Here is a 14,646-nt window from a genome sequence, read left to right on the forward strand (position 1 = left end):
AAAATAACAAAAATATGGTAGACTGTGGGCGACATTTTACACACACACAGTGCACAAAGTAACCATGTACAGGTAACTGACAAAATAAAGGAAACACCAACATAGTCTTTTACTCTGGCGTTGGGCCACCACGAGCCACCAGAACAGCTTCAATGCACCTTGGCATAGATTCTACAAGTGTCTGGAACTCTATCGGAGGGATGTGACACCATTCCTCCATGAGAAATTCCATCATTTGGTGTTTTGTTGATGGTGGTGGAAAACTGTCTCAGGCGCCGCTCCAGAATCTCCCATAAGTGTTCAATTGGTTTGAGATCAGATGACTGAGACACACCCACACACCATTTAAACCCTCTATGCTACTTTGAGTCTCCTCTTTCAAAGTCACTGAAATATTTTCTTCTAGCCATGTTAGCCAACATAATGGGCAACTGGGAATTTTTATACATGACCCTAAGAATGATGGGATGCTAATTGTTTAATATACACAGGAACCACACCTGTGTGGAAGCACCTGCTTTCAATATACTTTGTATCCCTCATTTACTCAAATGTTTCCTTTATTTTGGCAGTTACATCTACAAAGTCAAAAATCTGAATCTATCTTTGTCTATGTTTGAAATACACATGATTATTGACACATTCAAAATAGTTACAGCTGACAGAAGCATGTCTTTGAGGATGTAAAGACCAATCTTCCCTTGTCCTGTATCTCTCATTTAGTCAAGTGTTTCTTCAAGTGTTTCCTTTATTTCGGCAGTTACCTGTACACTGAGTGTTTGAGGGACAGTGCTGTCTCTATTTCTCGTCGTCATCCCCCTCACTCATGCTGCTGAGGGAAGTTGAGGGATGGGCAGAGGCACCCTTGGGGTAGGTGGCGGAGGAACGAGGAGAACGAGGGGATTGAGAGGAGGGAGAGGAGGGAGGCGATGGGGAGCGCCCTCTGGTGGGGCTGCTGCTGGGGGAGCCACGGGGCGAGGCGACGGGCGATGCGTAGGGTGACAGAGCCTGGAGCATGCGTCCACTTTTCTCCTGGATCACATGCTGCTCACAGCGAGGGAGAGAGGGGGAGAGAGAGGAAGAGAGGGAAAGACAGGGGGAGAGACAGCATGATATGTTTTGTTATTGTTTGTCAACTGAGCGTTTTTTTTCCTAAACTACTTGTTCATATTGTCTAGTCACTTACTTTGAGGAATGGGATCATTACTAACCATCTTCCCCTATTGACCTTTCATGCTTCCTAACATAGTATCTATCTATTGTGGGCTAAAGATAAACTTACCCACGCTCCACCTGGACCAAACGACTCCAGGAAATTACTAATGAACTCCCGGGACTTCTCCTCCCACTTGTGGATGAGGTCTTGGCTCTTCTCTTCCACCGAGTGCACAAAGTGCTTGGACTTCTCCTCTACTGTCTTTACCGTCTCCTTCATACGATCCACCTGGTTTTGAAGACGGATTTTCTTCTCCTGCACAAGTTAGACATGCGGTTGGCTGTAGGGAATCAGCTAAAGATGGTCTAGTGTTTATCAACCACAACCACCAATACTGAAACAACCATTCATCTTCCTCAAATGCAAGCTAATGTAACAGATGTTTATTCCAACTTCATTCATTGTTCTATGGTAATTATGATGTCATTCTTACCCTGATGAAGCTAACGTTGAGGTCACTGGCTGTGTAGCCTCTCTGCAGGTTGCGTCGGACATAGAGGTCGTAGTCTCTCACTATCCTGGTGATGAGGTCAGATGTAGAGATGCCGTCTGTCCTCTGTGTGGCCACGAACATCCCTGAAACCCAACAGAGAGAACAGTGCTCAAACACAGTCAAGATGACACAGGTAGTGACAAATAGTAGGCTGTAACTCAGCAAACACACACAGATACAATCTCCATTGGCTACAGGTTAATATCTGTTTCAGAGCAGATCAGTCAGTTACCTGCTTCCTTGATGTGTTTGTAGACATCCTCTGATCCAGCAGACGTGTATGGGATATCATCATGCGCTACAAAGTCAATCTGGGGAAATCACAGGATAGCATTAAGGTGATTTTATAACAGAAAAAAGGGACATGCTCTATATCAGATTTTAAGGCTGATTGTTAGTAATATTGAGTAATGTACAGCAATGGTCTCCAACCCTTTTCAGTTACTGTACCACCAAGTACATTTTGCTCTGCCCAGAGAACCCTTGAAGTACCCCCTCATTTACATTTTACCAGTAAGCTTATGGTCTCATGAGTCTTCTCAAGTACCCCCTGTGGGTAGGTCCTAGTACCCGCTGTGGATAGGTCCTAGTACCCCCTGTGGATAAGTCCTAGTACCCCTGTGGATAGGTCCTAGTAACCCTGTGGATAGGGCCTAGTACCCCCTGTGGATAGGTCCTAGTACCCCCTGTGGATAGGTCCTAGTACCCCCTGTGGATAGGTCCTAGTACCCCCGTGGATAGGGCCTAGTAACCCTGTGGATAGGGCCTAGTACCCCCTGTGGATAGGGCCTAGTACCCGCTGTGGATAGGGCCTAGTACCCCCTGTGGATAGGGCCTAGTACCCCCTGTGGATAGGGCCTAGTACCCCCTGTGGATAGGGCCTAGTACCCCCTGTGGATAGGGCCTAGTACCCCCTGTGGATAGGGCCTAGTACCCCCTGTGGATAGGTCCTGGTACTCCTGTGGATAGGTCCTAGTACCCCCTGTGGATAGGTCCTGGTACCCCTGTGGATAGGTCTTGGTACCCCTGTGGATAGGTCCTGGTACCCCCTGTGGATAGGGCCTAGTACCCCCTGTGGATAGGTCCTGGTACCCCCTGTGGATAGGTCCTGGTACCCCCTGTGGATAGGTCCTAGTACCCCCTGTGGATAGGGCCTAGTACCCCCTGTGGATAGGGCCTAGTGCCCCCTGTGGATAGGGCCTAGTACCCCTGGTTGAGAAACACTGATGTACAGTATATGTGACCCTTGTCCAGAAGTGCTGACCTTATGTTTCTTCAGGAAGTCAGGGCTGAGGGTCCAGGGAGCGTCCCGTACCACCTCATCCACATAGCGACAGTGTATCAGGGCTTCGTAGCGCTCAGACTCTGTCATCACCGTGTAGCCCTTATACCGGTGTGTGAGTTCATCACTGCAGACTTCGAGGACAGACACACAAAAACCTAATTTACACCTTGTGCCGCTAAAATGTGAGTTTCGTGATCTGATCAATATGATCCAATCGCTGTCTGTGATCTATTTTAAAGGCACTATTTACCTCCCACTATGAGATGTGTGTTGGGGAACAGGTTCTTGGCTTGCATCAGAGCGCGAGCATGTCCAGAGTGGAAGAGGTCAAAGATCCCATCAGCATAGACTCGGACCGGACGGATTGCTATAACAAATGAAAAATGCTAATTTGATCTGTCGCTCTCCACGTTCTCCCAGTCTCCATCCCTCCCTCTGTTGACTGCCTCTTACCTCTGCTTATCCTTTTTCCCAGGTAGCCTAGCGGTTAAGAGCATTGGGCCAGTAACCAAAAGGTTGCTGGTTTGAATCCCTGAGCCGGTGTAGGTGTAAAAATCTGCCATTCTGCCCTTGGGGCGGTTAACACCCAATAACACCTGGGTGCCAATGACATCGATTAAGGCAGCCCCCCTCACCTCTCTGATTCAGAGGATTTGGGTTAAATGCAACGTTCAGTTGTGCAACTGAGTAGGTCTCCTCTTTCGCTTGTCATTCCTCACTAATCCTAGCAGGAGTGATCAAACTGGTGGTCACACTGACCTCTGATTAGTCTGACTCACCTGTGACTGGTCTGACCTGGTAAGACCACAGAGTAGATGACTGACCTGGTGTGCCTCTCTTGGCTTGGGCGATGGTCAGCTTTTCATGAGGGACCTCCGACTCATATCCTGCTTCCTTGGCAAATAATGCTGGCTCTCTCAGCCTCTGAGATGGAACAGAAAGCGTTACAGATGTAGGATCTTAATTTGATCACTCTTTTGTTGCTGAGAATTTTAGTACCCCTGTGGATAGGGCCTAACACAGCAGGAAATGCAAACTGGTAGTGTATTCGAGGTTAAAAAGGCTTCTAAATTTTGTCATTTCCACTTTAGAATGTCCGACTTTGTCCTAACGAAAAATGGATCAACCTATACAAAAAATATTCCATTAATTATAATCCACATAATAATTCACATTTCATGTTGCTGCAGGGTTATTTTCCTGTTGTAGCAAACTGTCTCAAATTAAGATCCTACGTCTGTAACTGACCTCGTGGAAAGGGATGTCTGTACATAAGTAAAGGCGTGTATATTCACAGTTCTGGAAATCATCAGGGCTTTAATAAGCGTTTGAATATACAAGGAATTTCTGGCTTCATGCGTGTTTTCCTCTGCATGTGAGAGCTAGTGGGTGGGAGTGTATATGGTTATTAGGAATTATCTGTAGAGTTGTCAGTACACTTTGAACCCTGAACTGTTTGAAATATGCCCATGATTTGAGAAAAGACTAACAAAGGGTTTAAAAAAAATCTATGTTAAGTATTAAGAATTCTTTCATTGACTGTAGAGATCAATTTACCATTCAAAGAGCTAGACCATTCCCATAATGCTTTAACATTTACAGTGAAAATATCATAACATTTATTGAGGAATAATTTGTAGCCGCCTATGTTATACAAGTACATTATGGGCTACATTTGTATTTTCAACTATTTTATATGCCACCTCTCGGTAGTCTGACTGACCCTCCTTGCGGGATCCCCCCGTGCTTTGCTGTTGGGGCTTCTGTGACCCCCTGGTGGCTCTGGAGCCGCGTCTCCTTCCCACCATGCTGGATGATCTGTTGCCCTGTTTACCTGTCGACTGGTACCTCGTCAACCTGGTCGTCCTCCAACCCTGTCAGTGTTACACTTCTGCAATCTGTGAGGGAGTTTTAAAGTTTGCATGTTGCTGGCTGGTCTGACCCCGGTGACACAAATCTAACGTGCAAAGTTCAAGCCAAGTTGGTAAGAGTATTAGGGCACTTCAGGCCTCTTTCATCAGCCCTGTAGAAGACACAGGGTGGATCAGGAGTTCCCCGTGTAGGTCTAAACAGACCTTTACAATCGGACTGTCCTCTTATTTTTTGACGTAGGCCTAGCTTATATGTTAATGTCCTCATTCTGTTATCTGCCTCATTCTTGGTTCATCCGTTTGAAATAGATGTTTAACTTTGTCTCATGGAATAATGTAATTTTCTTTTTAACATGATATTTCCTAGTTTCATTCATAGAAATTGCTCTTAAATATGATCTGACTGAGGCAACCTCTTGACCCAAACATAATAGTGGGACAAGTTGTTCATGAGGCAGCCTCAAGGTGCCTATCTATCAACTCCACTGATTATGCAATGTTTAGTGAAACCTCATTCACTCAAACAACGTCATTAACTGGCCATGCGACACACCTTTGATCGTAAATCCACTTTATCAAGATTCCCAATTCACCTCAAGCATAAGGGCACTATGCACTATGCCCTTATGCCTGAATCAGCAGCACATGGAGAAAACAGGTTTTATTAGCCCACTGAGCTACAGGCCATAGCACAAGGAGCTAACAAGTCTTCAGGCAAGGTTAATCATGACATTTTTACATTTTAGTCAATTAGCAGATGTTCTTACCTAGAGCGACTTACAGTAATGAGTTCATACAGTGTGGCTCAGTTGGTAGAGCATGGTGCTTTCGCCAGGGTTATGGGTTTGATTCCCAATGCCGGACCAGTAGATGCACTCACTACTGTAAGTTGCTCTGGACAAGAGATTCTGCTAAAATGTAAATACAGTTCATACTTTATTTTTTCTTCTCCATACTGGTCCACCATGGGAATCAAACCCACAACCATGGCGTCACAAGTGCCACGCTCTACCAACTGAGCCACACGGGATTATCATCAGTCATCAAGTAAGCATGGCTCATTGAACCACCTCTGTTTTGACCTCTCCACAACAGTGATGTTGTTGAGGTTGAAGCATGTTACTTATCAGTAAGGCCTCTCAGAAGTTTAGAACTCTGTCTAGGATGGATGGGTATGTAGAATCAGTAGGGGATGTCATGGAGGCAGAACTATCTGTGGGCCTGAGTTCCAGCTCCAGCATACTGTAATACAGACCATGATTGCATACCCTTTTCCTTGAGGGCTTGAAATTCAGTATTTATGTGATGGACAATAAAATAACTATTTCTGCAAAGTTCAGGCCATATGTATGTGTTATTAGTTAAGCACACCATTCGCTTCACATTGTTTGAATTAAATGTGCCAGTTCCAAGTGTAAATATTGTCTCCCTCCATTGAAGTTTCAGACCAGTGGAGGGCAGTAGAGTACTAGTCTACAGCTGTGTAAGAAGCAATGCCTTTGGAAAGTATGGCGCCAGCTGGCAATTGGAAACACAAAGATACAAGACTGGTTGAATGTAGACTGGTTGAATGTAGACTGGTTGAATGTAGACTGGTTTAACATTAACTGAAATCTTGAGACCTCAGAAAAGACATGGATAAAGACATGGATAATGAAACCAAGCATCTAGTAGGTCCTGACCATTGATGCTGGTCCCTGCTGCTGCTGCTGACATGACCAGGTTGTCAGTTAGTCTTGGTGGGTCTGGTCTGTGGGAGTGACATCACCCCAGTGGACACCTGTTCTGTAGGGAGGGGATGTGGGGTGGGATCCTTTTATCTGCTCTATTGGGTTGGGAGGCCCTGAGAGGGAAGAATGGGGGGTGTCAAACAGCTGCGTGTCTCTCCTTGATTAATAGATGGCTTATGGGGGACAGACAGTACTGGGGCTGCTGAGCCTGGATCAAATGGGACAAGTGCTCTGGTCCTCATTATCTGACTGATCGCCCTGTGTTAGTTCAGTGTCCTCAGTAAAGCGTTTGGTGGTGTTATCAGATCAAAACAGATTAGATAACTGAACACTGTCCATCTTTTCCAGCTTTCTCAATTAACAGCTTAGCGCTCAAATCAACAAATGATGGTTAACTTAACAGCCGGGCCGTTTAGCTAGATTATAAATGTTCTACTAGCTTATCCAATTAAACACAACTGTTCAAGGTTATGAAATGAACAATGAGATGATCCTATTGGCCCTATCCTCCCCAGAGTCCCCTCCATACCCCTCCATGGCCCTCCATAACCCTCCCTCTATGCCATAGTCAGGGAGAGGCAGTGACGACAGGACCTTTCTTGAGAAATGTGAAACTAGACAGCGCCCAGCTCTCAACAATGGTACTCATATTTCGGCCAGCCTTGTTCACGGTATGGCTTAATGGCTCCTGGGCAAGGGGATCTGTCCCTCAGGACCAATGTGTGATTGTAGAGAGGGAGATGTTGTTGAAGGAGATGCTAGGCTTCAGACAGACTGTAGCCTGTTTGCCATTTGACAGGCTGTCAGAGTAGCATTAGGTCTGTACTTCTGAAGATGGTAGTATGGGTAATCCACTTCCAACCATTAACCACACTAATCATTTTTATTGTATGGTAGGGTATAGAGGGATTTCCATGTGTTGAAGGAACGATGAGTAGAAGGGAGGGTTTGTATGTGATTTTGTGGCTACATGCATCCATATCAAATCATATCAAGTCAAATGTTATTGGTCACATACACGTGGTTAGCAGATGTTATTGTGAGTGTAGCGAAATTCCACAATAAATGCCTAATACACACAAATCTAAGTAATGGAATAAGAATATATAAATATAAATCTATGGATGAGCAATAACAGAGCGGCATAGGCTAAGATGCAATAGATAGTATAGAATACAGTATATACATATGAGATGAGTAATGCAAGATATGCAAACATTATTAAAGTGTCTAGTGTTCCGTTTGTTAAAGTGGCAAATTATGTCAAGCCTGTATGTAGCCAGCAGCCTCTCTGTGCTAGTGATGGCTGTTTAACAGCCTGATGGCCTTGAGCTTGAAGCTGTTTTTCAGTCTCTCCGTCCCAGCTTTAATGCACCTGTACTGACCTCGCCTTCTGGATGGTAGCAGGGTGAACAGGCAGTGGCTCGGGTGGTTGTTGTCCTTGATGATCTTTAAGGCCTACCTGTGACATCAGGTGCTGTAGGTGTCCTGGAGGGCAGGTAGTTTGCCCGTTGATGCGTTGTGCAGATCGCACCACCCTCTGGAGAGCCCTGCGGTTGTGGGCGGTGCAGTTGCCATACCAGGCTGTGATACAACCCGACAGGATGCTCACAATTGTGCATCTGTAAAAGTTTGTGAGGGTTTTAGGTGACAAGGCAAATTTATTCAGCTTCCTGAGGTTGAAGAGGCGCTGTTGCGCCTTCTTCACCACACTGTCTGTGTGGGTGGACCATTCCATTTTGTCCTTGATGTGTATGCCTAGGAACTTAAAACTTTCCACCTCTCCACTGCTGTTCCTTCGATGTGGACAGGGGGGTGCTCCCTCTGCTGTTTCCTGAAGTCCACGATCATCTCTTTTGTTTTGTTGATGTTGAGTGAGAGGTTATTTTCCTGACACCACACTAGGAGAGCCCTCACCTCCTCCCTATAGGCTGTCTCGTCGTTGTTGGTAATCAAGCCCACTACTGTTGTGTTGTCTGCAAACTTGATGACTGAGTTGGAGGTGTGCATGGCCACGCAGTCATGTGTGAACAGGGAGTACAGGAGAGGGCTGAGCACGCACCCTTGTGGGCCCCCAGTGTTGAGTATCAGCGAAGTGGAGATGTTGTTTCCTACCTTCCCCACCTGGGGGCGACCCATCAGGAAGTCTAGGAGCAAGTTGCACAGGGTGGGGTTGAGACCCAGGACCTCACATTGATGATGAGCTTGTAGGGTGCTATGGTGTTGAATGCTGAGCTATAGTCAATGAACAGCATTCTTACATAGGTGTTCGTCTTGTCCAGATGGGATAGGGCAGTTTGCAGTGTGTTGGCGATTCAATCGTCTGTGGACCTATTGGGGCGGTAAGCAAGTTTAAGTGGGTCTAGGGTGACAGGTAAGGTGAAGGTGATATGATCCTTGACAAGTCTCTCAAAGCCCTTCATGATGACAGAAGTGAGTGCTACAGGGGGATAGCCATTTAGTTCAGTTACCTTTGCATAAGATTGTGGCAGTGCATAGGTAGCCACATTTTCTGTCCTAAATGCATGCAGGCATAAGTGATTGTGTGGGTAGTGTGGAAGTAGTGAACCTGTATGTTTGTAGCACAGGAGGCTGGTGGCGCCTTAATTGGGGAGGACGGGCTCGCGGTAATTGCTGGAGCAAATTTGGTTGAATCTTATCAAATACAGTGCATTCGTAAAATATTCAGACACTGACTTTTTGGCAAAACTGTTTTGGTGACGACATGATTCCATATGTGTTATTTCATAGTTTTGACCATTATTCTACAACGTTGAAAATATTACAAATAAAGAAAAACCCTTGAATGAGTAGGTGTTCTAAAACTTTTGACCGGTAGTGTACATATACTATTTGACAGCCACAAGGCACCCATATCTCAGAGAAAGAGCATTAGTTCCATTACATTGCAGTAGTAAAATATCATTTTTAAAGCAACATTCTCTCAGTGTTTGTTTTAAAATTGAGAGAATAGGGTCGGCTCTAGCATGTCTAGCTTCTGTTCAGGCAGTGGTTTTCTTCTAAGGCCTGGCGCCCCCTCCCCCAAACCCTTGTGGAGTTTTTGAGTTGAGGTGGCAGGCTGCCATGTCCCTGTGGCTCTAAAGCAGGGGTCTCCAACCTTGTCTAGCATGAGAGCTACATTTGATTTTTTGTTTTTGCAAAGTACCATTTTTATTTCTAGCTTTCAAATATACAAATTCTCCTCTTTTCCTCTCCCCTTCAACCCCTCCCCCGGTCCTTAGTGTACAAGAAAAAGTAGTGCACTATGTTTTCTGTCAATATACCTGGTAAAATAATGGTTCATAAACAACTGTAAAGGGGGGGCTATAAAATCTGTGAATTATATATATTTACCCAAATGATGTTTTCTCAGTTTTATTTTTTCTGTTTTTGGATTTGTGCTAGTTTTTCACTCTCAAAATTACAATTGTTCATAGAGAAAAATGGAAATTGGATGTTCTGAGTCTATGTCAATGATTAAATCACATCAGAAGACCATTTTCTTTACATATGGAAGAAAAATAACAAATTGCGCATCTGGACCTTTATTTGCACCACATCTAGCAAGTGAGGAATGTCCATCTAATGTTTGTTTTTTAACCTTTATTTAACCAGGCAAGTCAGTTAAGAACACATTCTTATTTTCAATGACGGCCTAGGAACAGTGGGTTAACTGCCTGTTCAGGGGCAGAACGACAGATTTGTACCTTGTCAGCTCGGGGATATGAACTTGAAACCTTCCGGTTACTAGTCCAACGCTTACTAGGCTACCCTGCCGCCCCAATGTGCAGGTTTAGTGATGGTTCTGTACTGCTGCTGCTCATGTCATGGCAAAGTAAGCTAATAACAAATAATATATACAAATGATATACTTACTCATGATATACTTCTGCCAGGTAAGCCTACTTAATTTAACATTTAATTTAGAAGGTTTTGGTAAAAGTATTTCTGTCAACCCACAAGACTGTTATCACATCAACTGGCTACACATTTCTGTCAACCCACAAGACTGTTATCACATCAACTGGCTACACATTTCTGTCAACCCACAAGACTGTTATCACATCAACTCGCTGGCTACACACAGAGTGATAAATAAATGTGTGCCACACAGACAGACAGGGGCAATATTTCTGGACATTAATTGGAAGATATTGTGTTAAGTTTGGCTTTTTAAGCCAAAAGTGGCTAACCAAGGGTGGGAGAGTGTCAATTTTGTGTTGATTAGTTAGTAGCTGGGAGCTTGTGGTTGTCTGATCTTTGGGAGATTTGTTTATGTTAGTCTGCGGTGGAAAACATGAAAAATTGCTTGTACTTTTAGCATTTTTTGGCGAGCTAATCATATGTGGGCTCAAAGCTACTGGTAGCTGGCGATCCACCTGTTGGAGACCAGCTGCTCTTAAGCATGCCAATGATGTTGGCATGCAGGGCAGCAGATATCACAATTACATTCTATTGTTGATGGTGAACCAGATCTTTCCACAGTGTTTAAACCAACATGGGTCCCTACTTTTATTAATGGTGGTTCCACTTGCTTCTTGGAAACAGGTTAAATAGTAACCTGCCATCTGAGTGAATTGAATGGCCTCTTGGCACTGAAATGTTCCCCAATGAGATGACCTACTTCAGAAGGCCAAAGGTTTGTTTAGTAAGGCCCAGAATACAACACACAACAGCAATGATTATTGAGGCATTATGACCCTGCTCGTATTTCTACTTAGAAAACGTTCAGTGTGACACAATTAGCACCTCGGGCCAGGCTTAATCAACCCTCTCTGACCCAGCAACACAAAGATGTTGAACTAGCCGACTGCCGGATTAGATACAAGAGCCATCCAGGAGCTAACACTGTGCTGCAGCACAAAGCCAAAAACATACAGCCAAGCAAGACCATCACACCACCTGTGTCTACTTCCTCACCACCACAGGCTGTATGTACCCTGATGTCTCCAGTGATCCAGAATTGGGCTTCATCTGGTGGTAACCTAGGTCTAGGACCCTGGTTGAGTGTAAGAGCGTTAGACCAGTAACCAAAAGGTTGCTGGTTTGAATCCCTGAGCTGACTAGGTGAAAAATCTGTTGATGTGCCATTGAGCAAGGCACATAACCCAAATTACTCCTGTGAGTCCCTCTGGACTAAAATGTAAATGCAATCCCTCCAGGGTAATGTGGGTCAGTTATTTCTCCCCAAAGAGGGCAGTGTAGTGAGGTTTAATGAAGTTAAGTTTATGACTAATGGCTCTGTGCCACTGGACTGTGGAACACTGTGAGAAGTCTGACTTCTGACCTCTTGGCCACTGGCCACCAGCCACAGAGTTAAATTAGACCCATTATCTGTCCGTGGACCTGCCTCTGTTTGAAAATGTGGAGCATGCCTATGGCAATAACTCACCCAGGGCTGGGACAGGGGGGAGGCAGGGGTGGAGGTGTGTGGAGGAGAGATATGATCTGAGTAAAAATTTTCCCAAGCACATGTTCGTCTGCATTCCCAAATTATGTACTCTCTGTTGTCAGAACCACAAAACGTGTCGTTTGATATTTCAGGAACAAGACATAATGGGAGAGGTGCATGCATTGTGACGGAGGGATACTGGAAAATCACGTTGCCAGTATGTATTTGATATGGCATGGCTACACAGGAATGGGGTCAGACTCATTAAGGATTGGGCTGTGGCTTAATGGGACTAAATTAAATGATGGTTATTGGATAGTGCTGGTGGTTGTATGGTATGAGGTGGATGTATAGGTTATACCACATTGTTAGGAGGTGGAGTGATGTCTGTGTGTGTTTCTAATGTGTTGGGGTATGCACCAGGCAGTACCCTCATTGTCAAGATGTTTGTTGCGCAGATGACAGGCCCGGCCAGGGGAAGGGTATGTTTGGGATGATGTCCAGAATGGATGAAAGGTTTCATGTCCAGAATGCTGGCCTCGCTGCCTGCTGAAGTGATTTCAGGCGGTTGTATTAAATAAGAGGTGGTATTTCTGGGGACTTAAGGGTGCAGAACAGGGTGAGTCTCAGTTCTATGATCCCAACACTATGATGCCCTTCCCGGCCTCCAGGCCTGGTTACTGACCTTCAAGTGACATCAGAATGACATGGTCACAGAGGCTGAGCTGTAAATTAGACAGGAAGAGAGCGAGAGAGTGGGATAGAGAGGGGGGAGAGAAGAGAGAGAGGGAGGAGAGAAGAGAGGGGGGGATAGAGAGGGGAGGGGAAGAGAGCGAGGGGGAGACCGAGGGATAGAGAATTAGACATCATGTTCAGGGAAAACGTTTAAGGATATCACTGATTTGAAATAAACCAATTATTACAACTGACATAGAGAAAAGCAAGGAGAGAAAAGCTGACCGTAGCAATTTAGTCAAAGTATGAATTTTGGTATAGTTTATAAATATTTAGGAACAACACAATGTATATAGTTTGATGACCACAGCATACAGCAGGGATCATCAACTACTGTCGATTCAGGCGCGGGACAATTTTTTTCTTGAGCGGCTGGTCAGGGGGCCGGAACATAATTACAAATCATTGTAGACTGCAAAGAACCCCAAACAGAAATAATATTTGATGAAAACATAACCATTTCAAAACTTGCTTCCAGGTGTAAAATGTTTAAATATGTTTGCTCAGAAAACTTGGGGGAAGGGGGGGCAAATTGAGTCACCCGCAGGGCATATTCGGTCCACGGGCAGCCAGTTGGGGAACCCTGGCCTACAGTATGTAAGTGTCTATGAATATCCCATGCTTTGAAGACAATGGCATTCAGTTTCTCCATTGGATTTTTGTGAGTGTTTAGTATATCTGTGTGTGCTCCTTGAGTGGTCTGAACAGAGATTGACTTCATCACTACTTGTATTTGTGAGAAGTATTGACATATCGAATGCACCAAGCTGTCTGTTTAAACTATTAGCACACAGCTCAGAGACAAGTGGTGGAAAAAGTACTCAACTCTCATACCTGAGTAAATAGAAAATGACTCAAGTAAAAATGAGACACCAAGTAAAATACTACTTGAGTAAAAGTCTAAAAGTATTTGGTTTTAAATATACTTATGTATCAAAAGTAAATGTAATTGGTAAAATATACGTCAAACATAAAAGTATAAAATATACTTAAGTATCAAACATAAAAGTGAAAGTATAAATTATTGCAAATTCCTTATATTAGGCAAACCAGATGGCAATATTTTCTTGTTTTTTAAATTTACGGATAGCCAGAGGTACACTCCAACACTCATAATTTACAAACAATCATGTGTATTTAGTGAGTGCCCCAGATCAGATGACCAGGGATGTACTACTAAGCATTCAAAATGTAACGACTACTTTTGGGTGTCAGGGAAAATGCATGGAGTAAAAAGTACATTATTTTCTTTCGGAATGTAGTAAAGTAAGAGTTATATATAAAATATAAATAGTAAAAATAGTAAAATAGTAAATAGTAAAATAAAGTACAGATACCCCAAAAAGTACTTAAGTAGTACTTGCAAGTATTTTTACTTAAGTACTTTACACCACTATCAGAGACACCTGCGTACCCCACAATACCTGCCACCAGAGGTCTCTTCACAGTCCACAAGTCAAGAACAGACTATGGGAGGTGCACAGTAGTACACAGAGGTGACGTTGCAAGGGTTATGTGACACGTGTAGAAGCTAACCTCATAGCGTCCTATGTTTTGATTGGCTTGAAATGTGTCCGTTGGCTTGCGTTTAAAGTCGAGCCCCTCCAACCTCCACCCTGGGGAGCATTCCTAGGCCATGGTCAAACTACTTGTCTTTCACTGACACCGCCACCCCAGTCCCTCAGCTGTCAGTCCTGTCAAAACACTGTCTCACCCTTTGGCCCCGGGGTCAAAGGTTAATGAGCTCTGTGACAAACTCAACACAGAGAACAGCACTCAGAAATCTAGGCCTAGATTCAATCAGATCAGGTGTTAACAGGCGATAGCAGACACCCGCATAGCGGATGTTTTGGCAGTGTTGGAGGTGGAACTGTTTTACAGCCGTCAAATCGGTGAGCAGCTGCTCTTGAGATCATTGTCAGGA

The 14,646-nt window shown here is 44.4% G+C and overlaps 1 protein-coding gene across 1 annotated transcript; it reads right to left on the bottom strand.

The window, feature by feature from the left end:
- Positions 1-798: 798 nt before the first annotated feature.
- Positions 799-4,802, bottom strand: LOC139388205 (choline-phosphate cytidylyltransferase B-like). The gene is made up of 8 exons (XM_071134763.1): positions 4,698-4,802; positions 3,819-3,918; positions 3,245-3,361; positions 2,974-3,125; positions 1,942-2,020; positions 1,650-1,792; positions 1,283-1,471; positions 799-1,047 (listed from the first exon to the last, which is right to left on the bottom strand). Exons 1-8 carry the CDS (start codon positions 4,800-4,802, stop codon positions 799-801), a joined length of 1,134 nt encoding a protein of 377 aa, XP_070990864.1.
- Between the last annotated feature and the right edge of the window lie 9,844 nt (positions 4,803-14,646).

This window comes from Oncorhynchus clarkii, chromosome 29 (assembly GCF_045791955.1).
Source record: "Oncorhynchus clarkii lewisi isolate Uvic-CL-2024 chromosome 29, UVic_Ocla_1.0, whole genome shotgun sequence".
NCBI lineage: Eukaryota > Metazoa > Chordata > Actinopteri > Salmoniformes > Salmonidae > Oncorhynchus > Oncorhynchus clarkii.

Excerpts from the sequence above, each read along its gene's own strand:
- LOC139388205 (XM_071134763.1), bottom strand. The coding sequence starts at position 4,802 with ATGGTGGGAAGGAGACGCGGCTCCAGAGCCACCAGGGGGTCACAGAAG. Across the intron at positions 3,126-3,244 it reads CACACATCTCATAGTGGGAG|TCTGCAGTGATGAACTCACA; the intron begins GTAAATAGTGCC and ends CTGTCCTCGAAG. Across the intron at positions 1,793-1,941 it reads CAAACACATCAAGGAAGCAG|GGATGTTCGTGGCCACACAG; the intron begins GTAACTGACTGA and ends GTTGGGTTTCAG.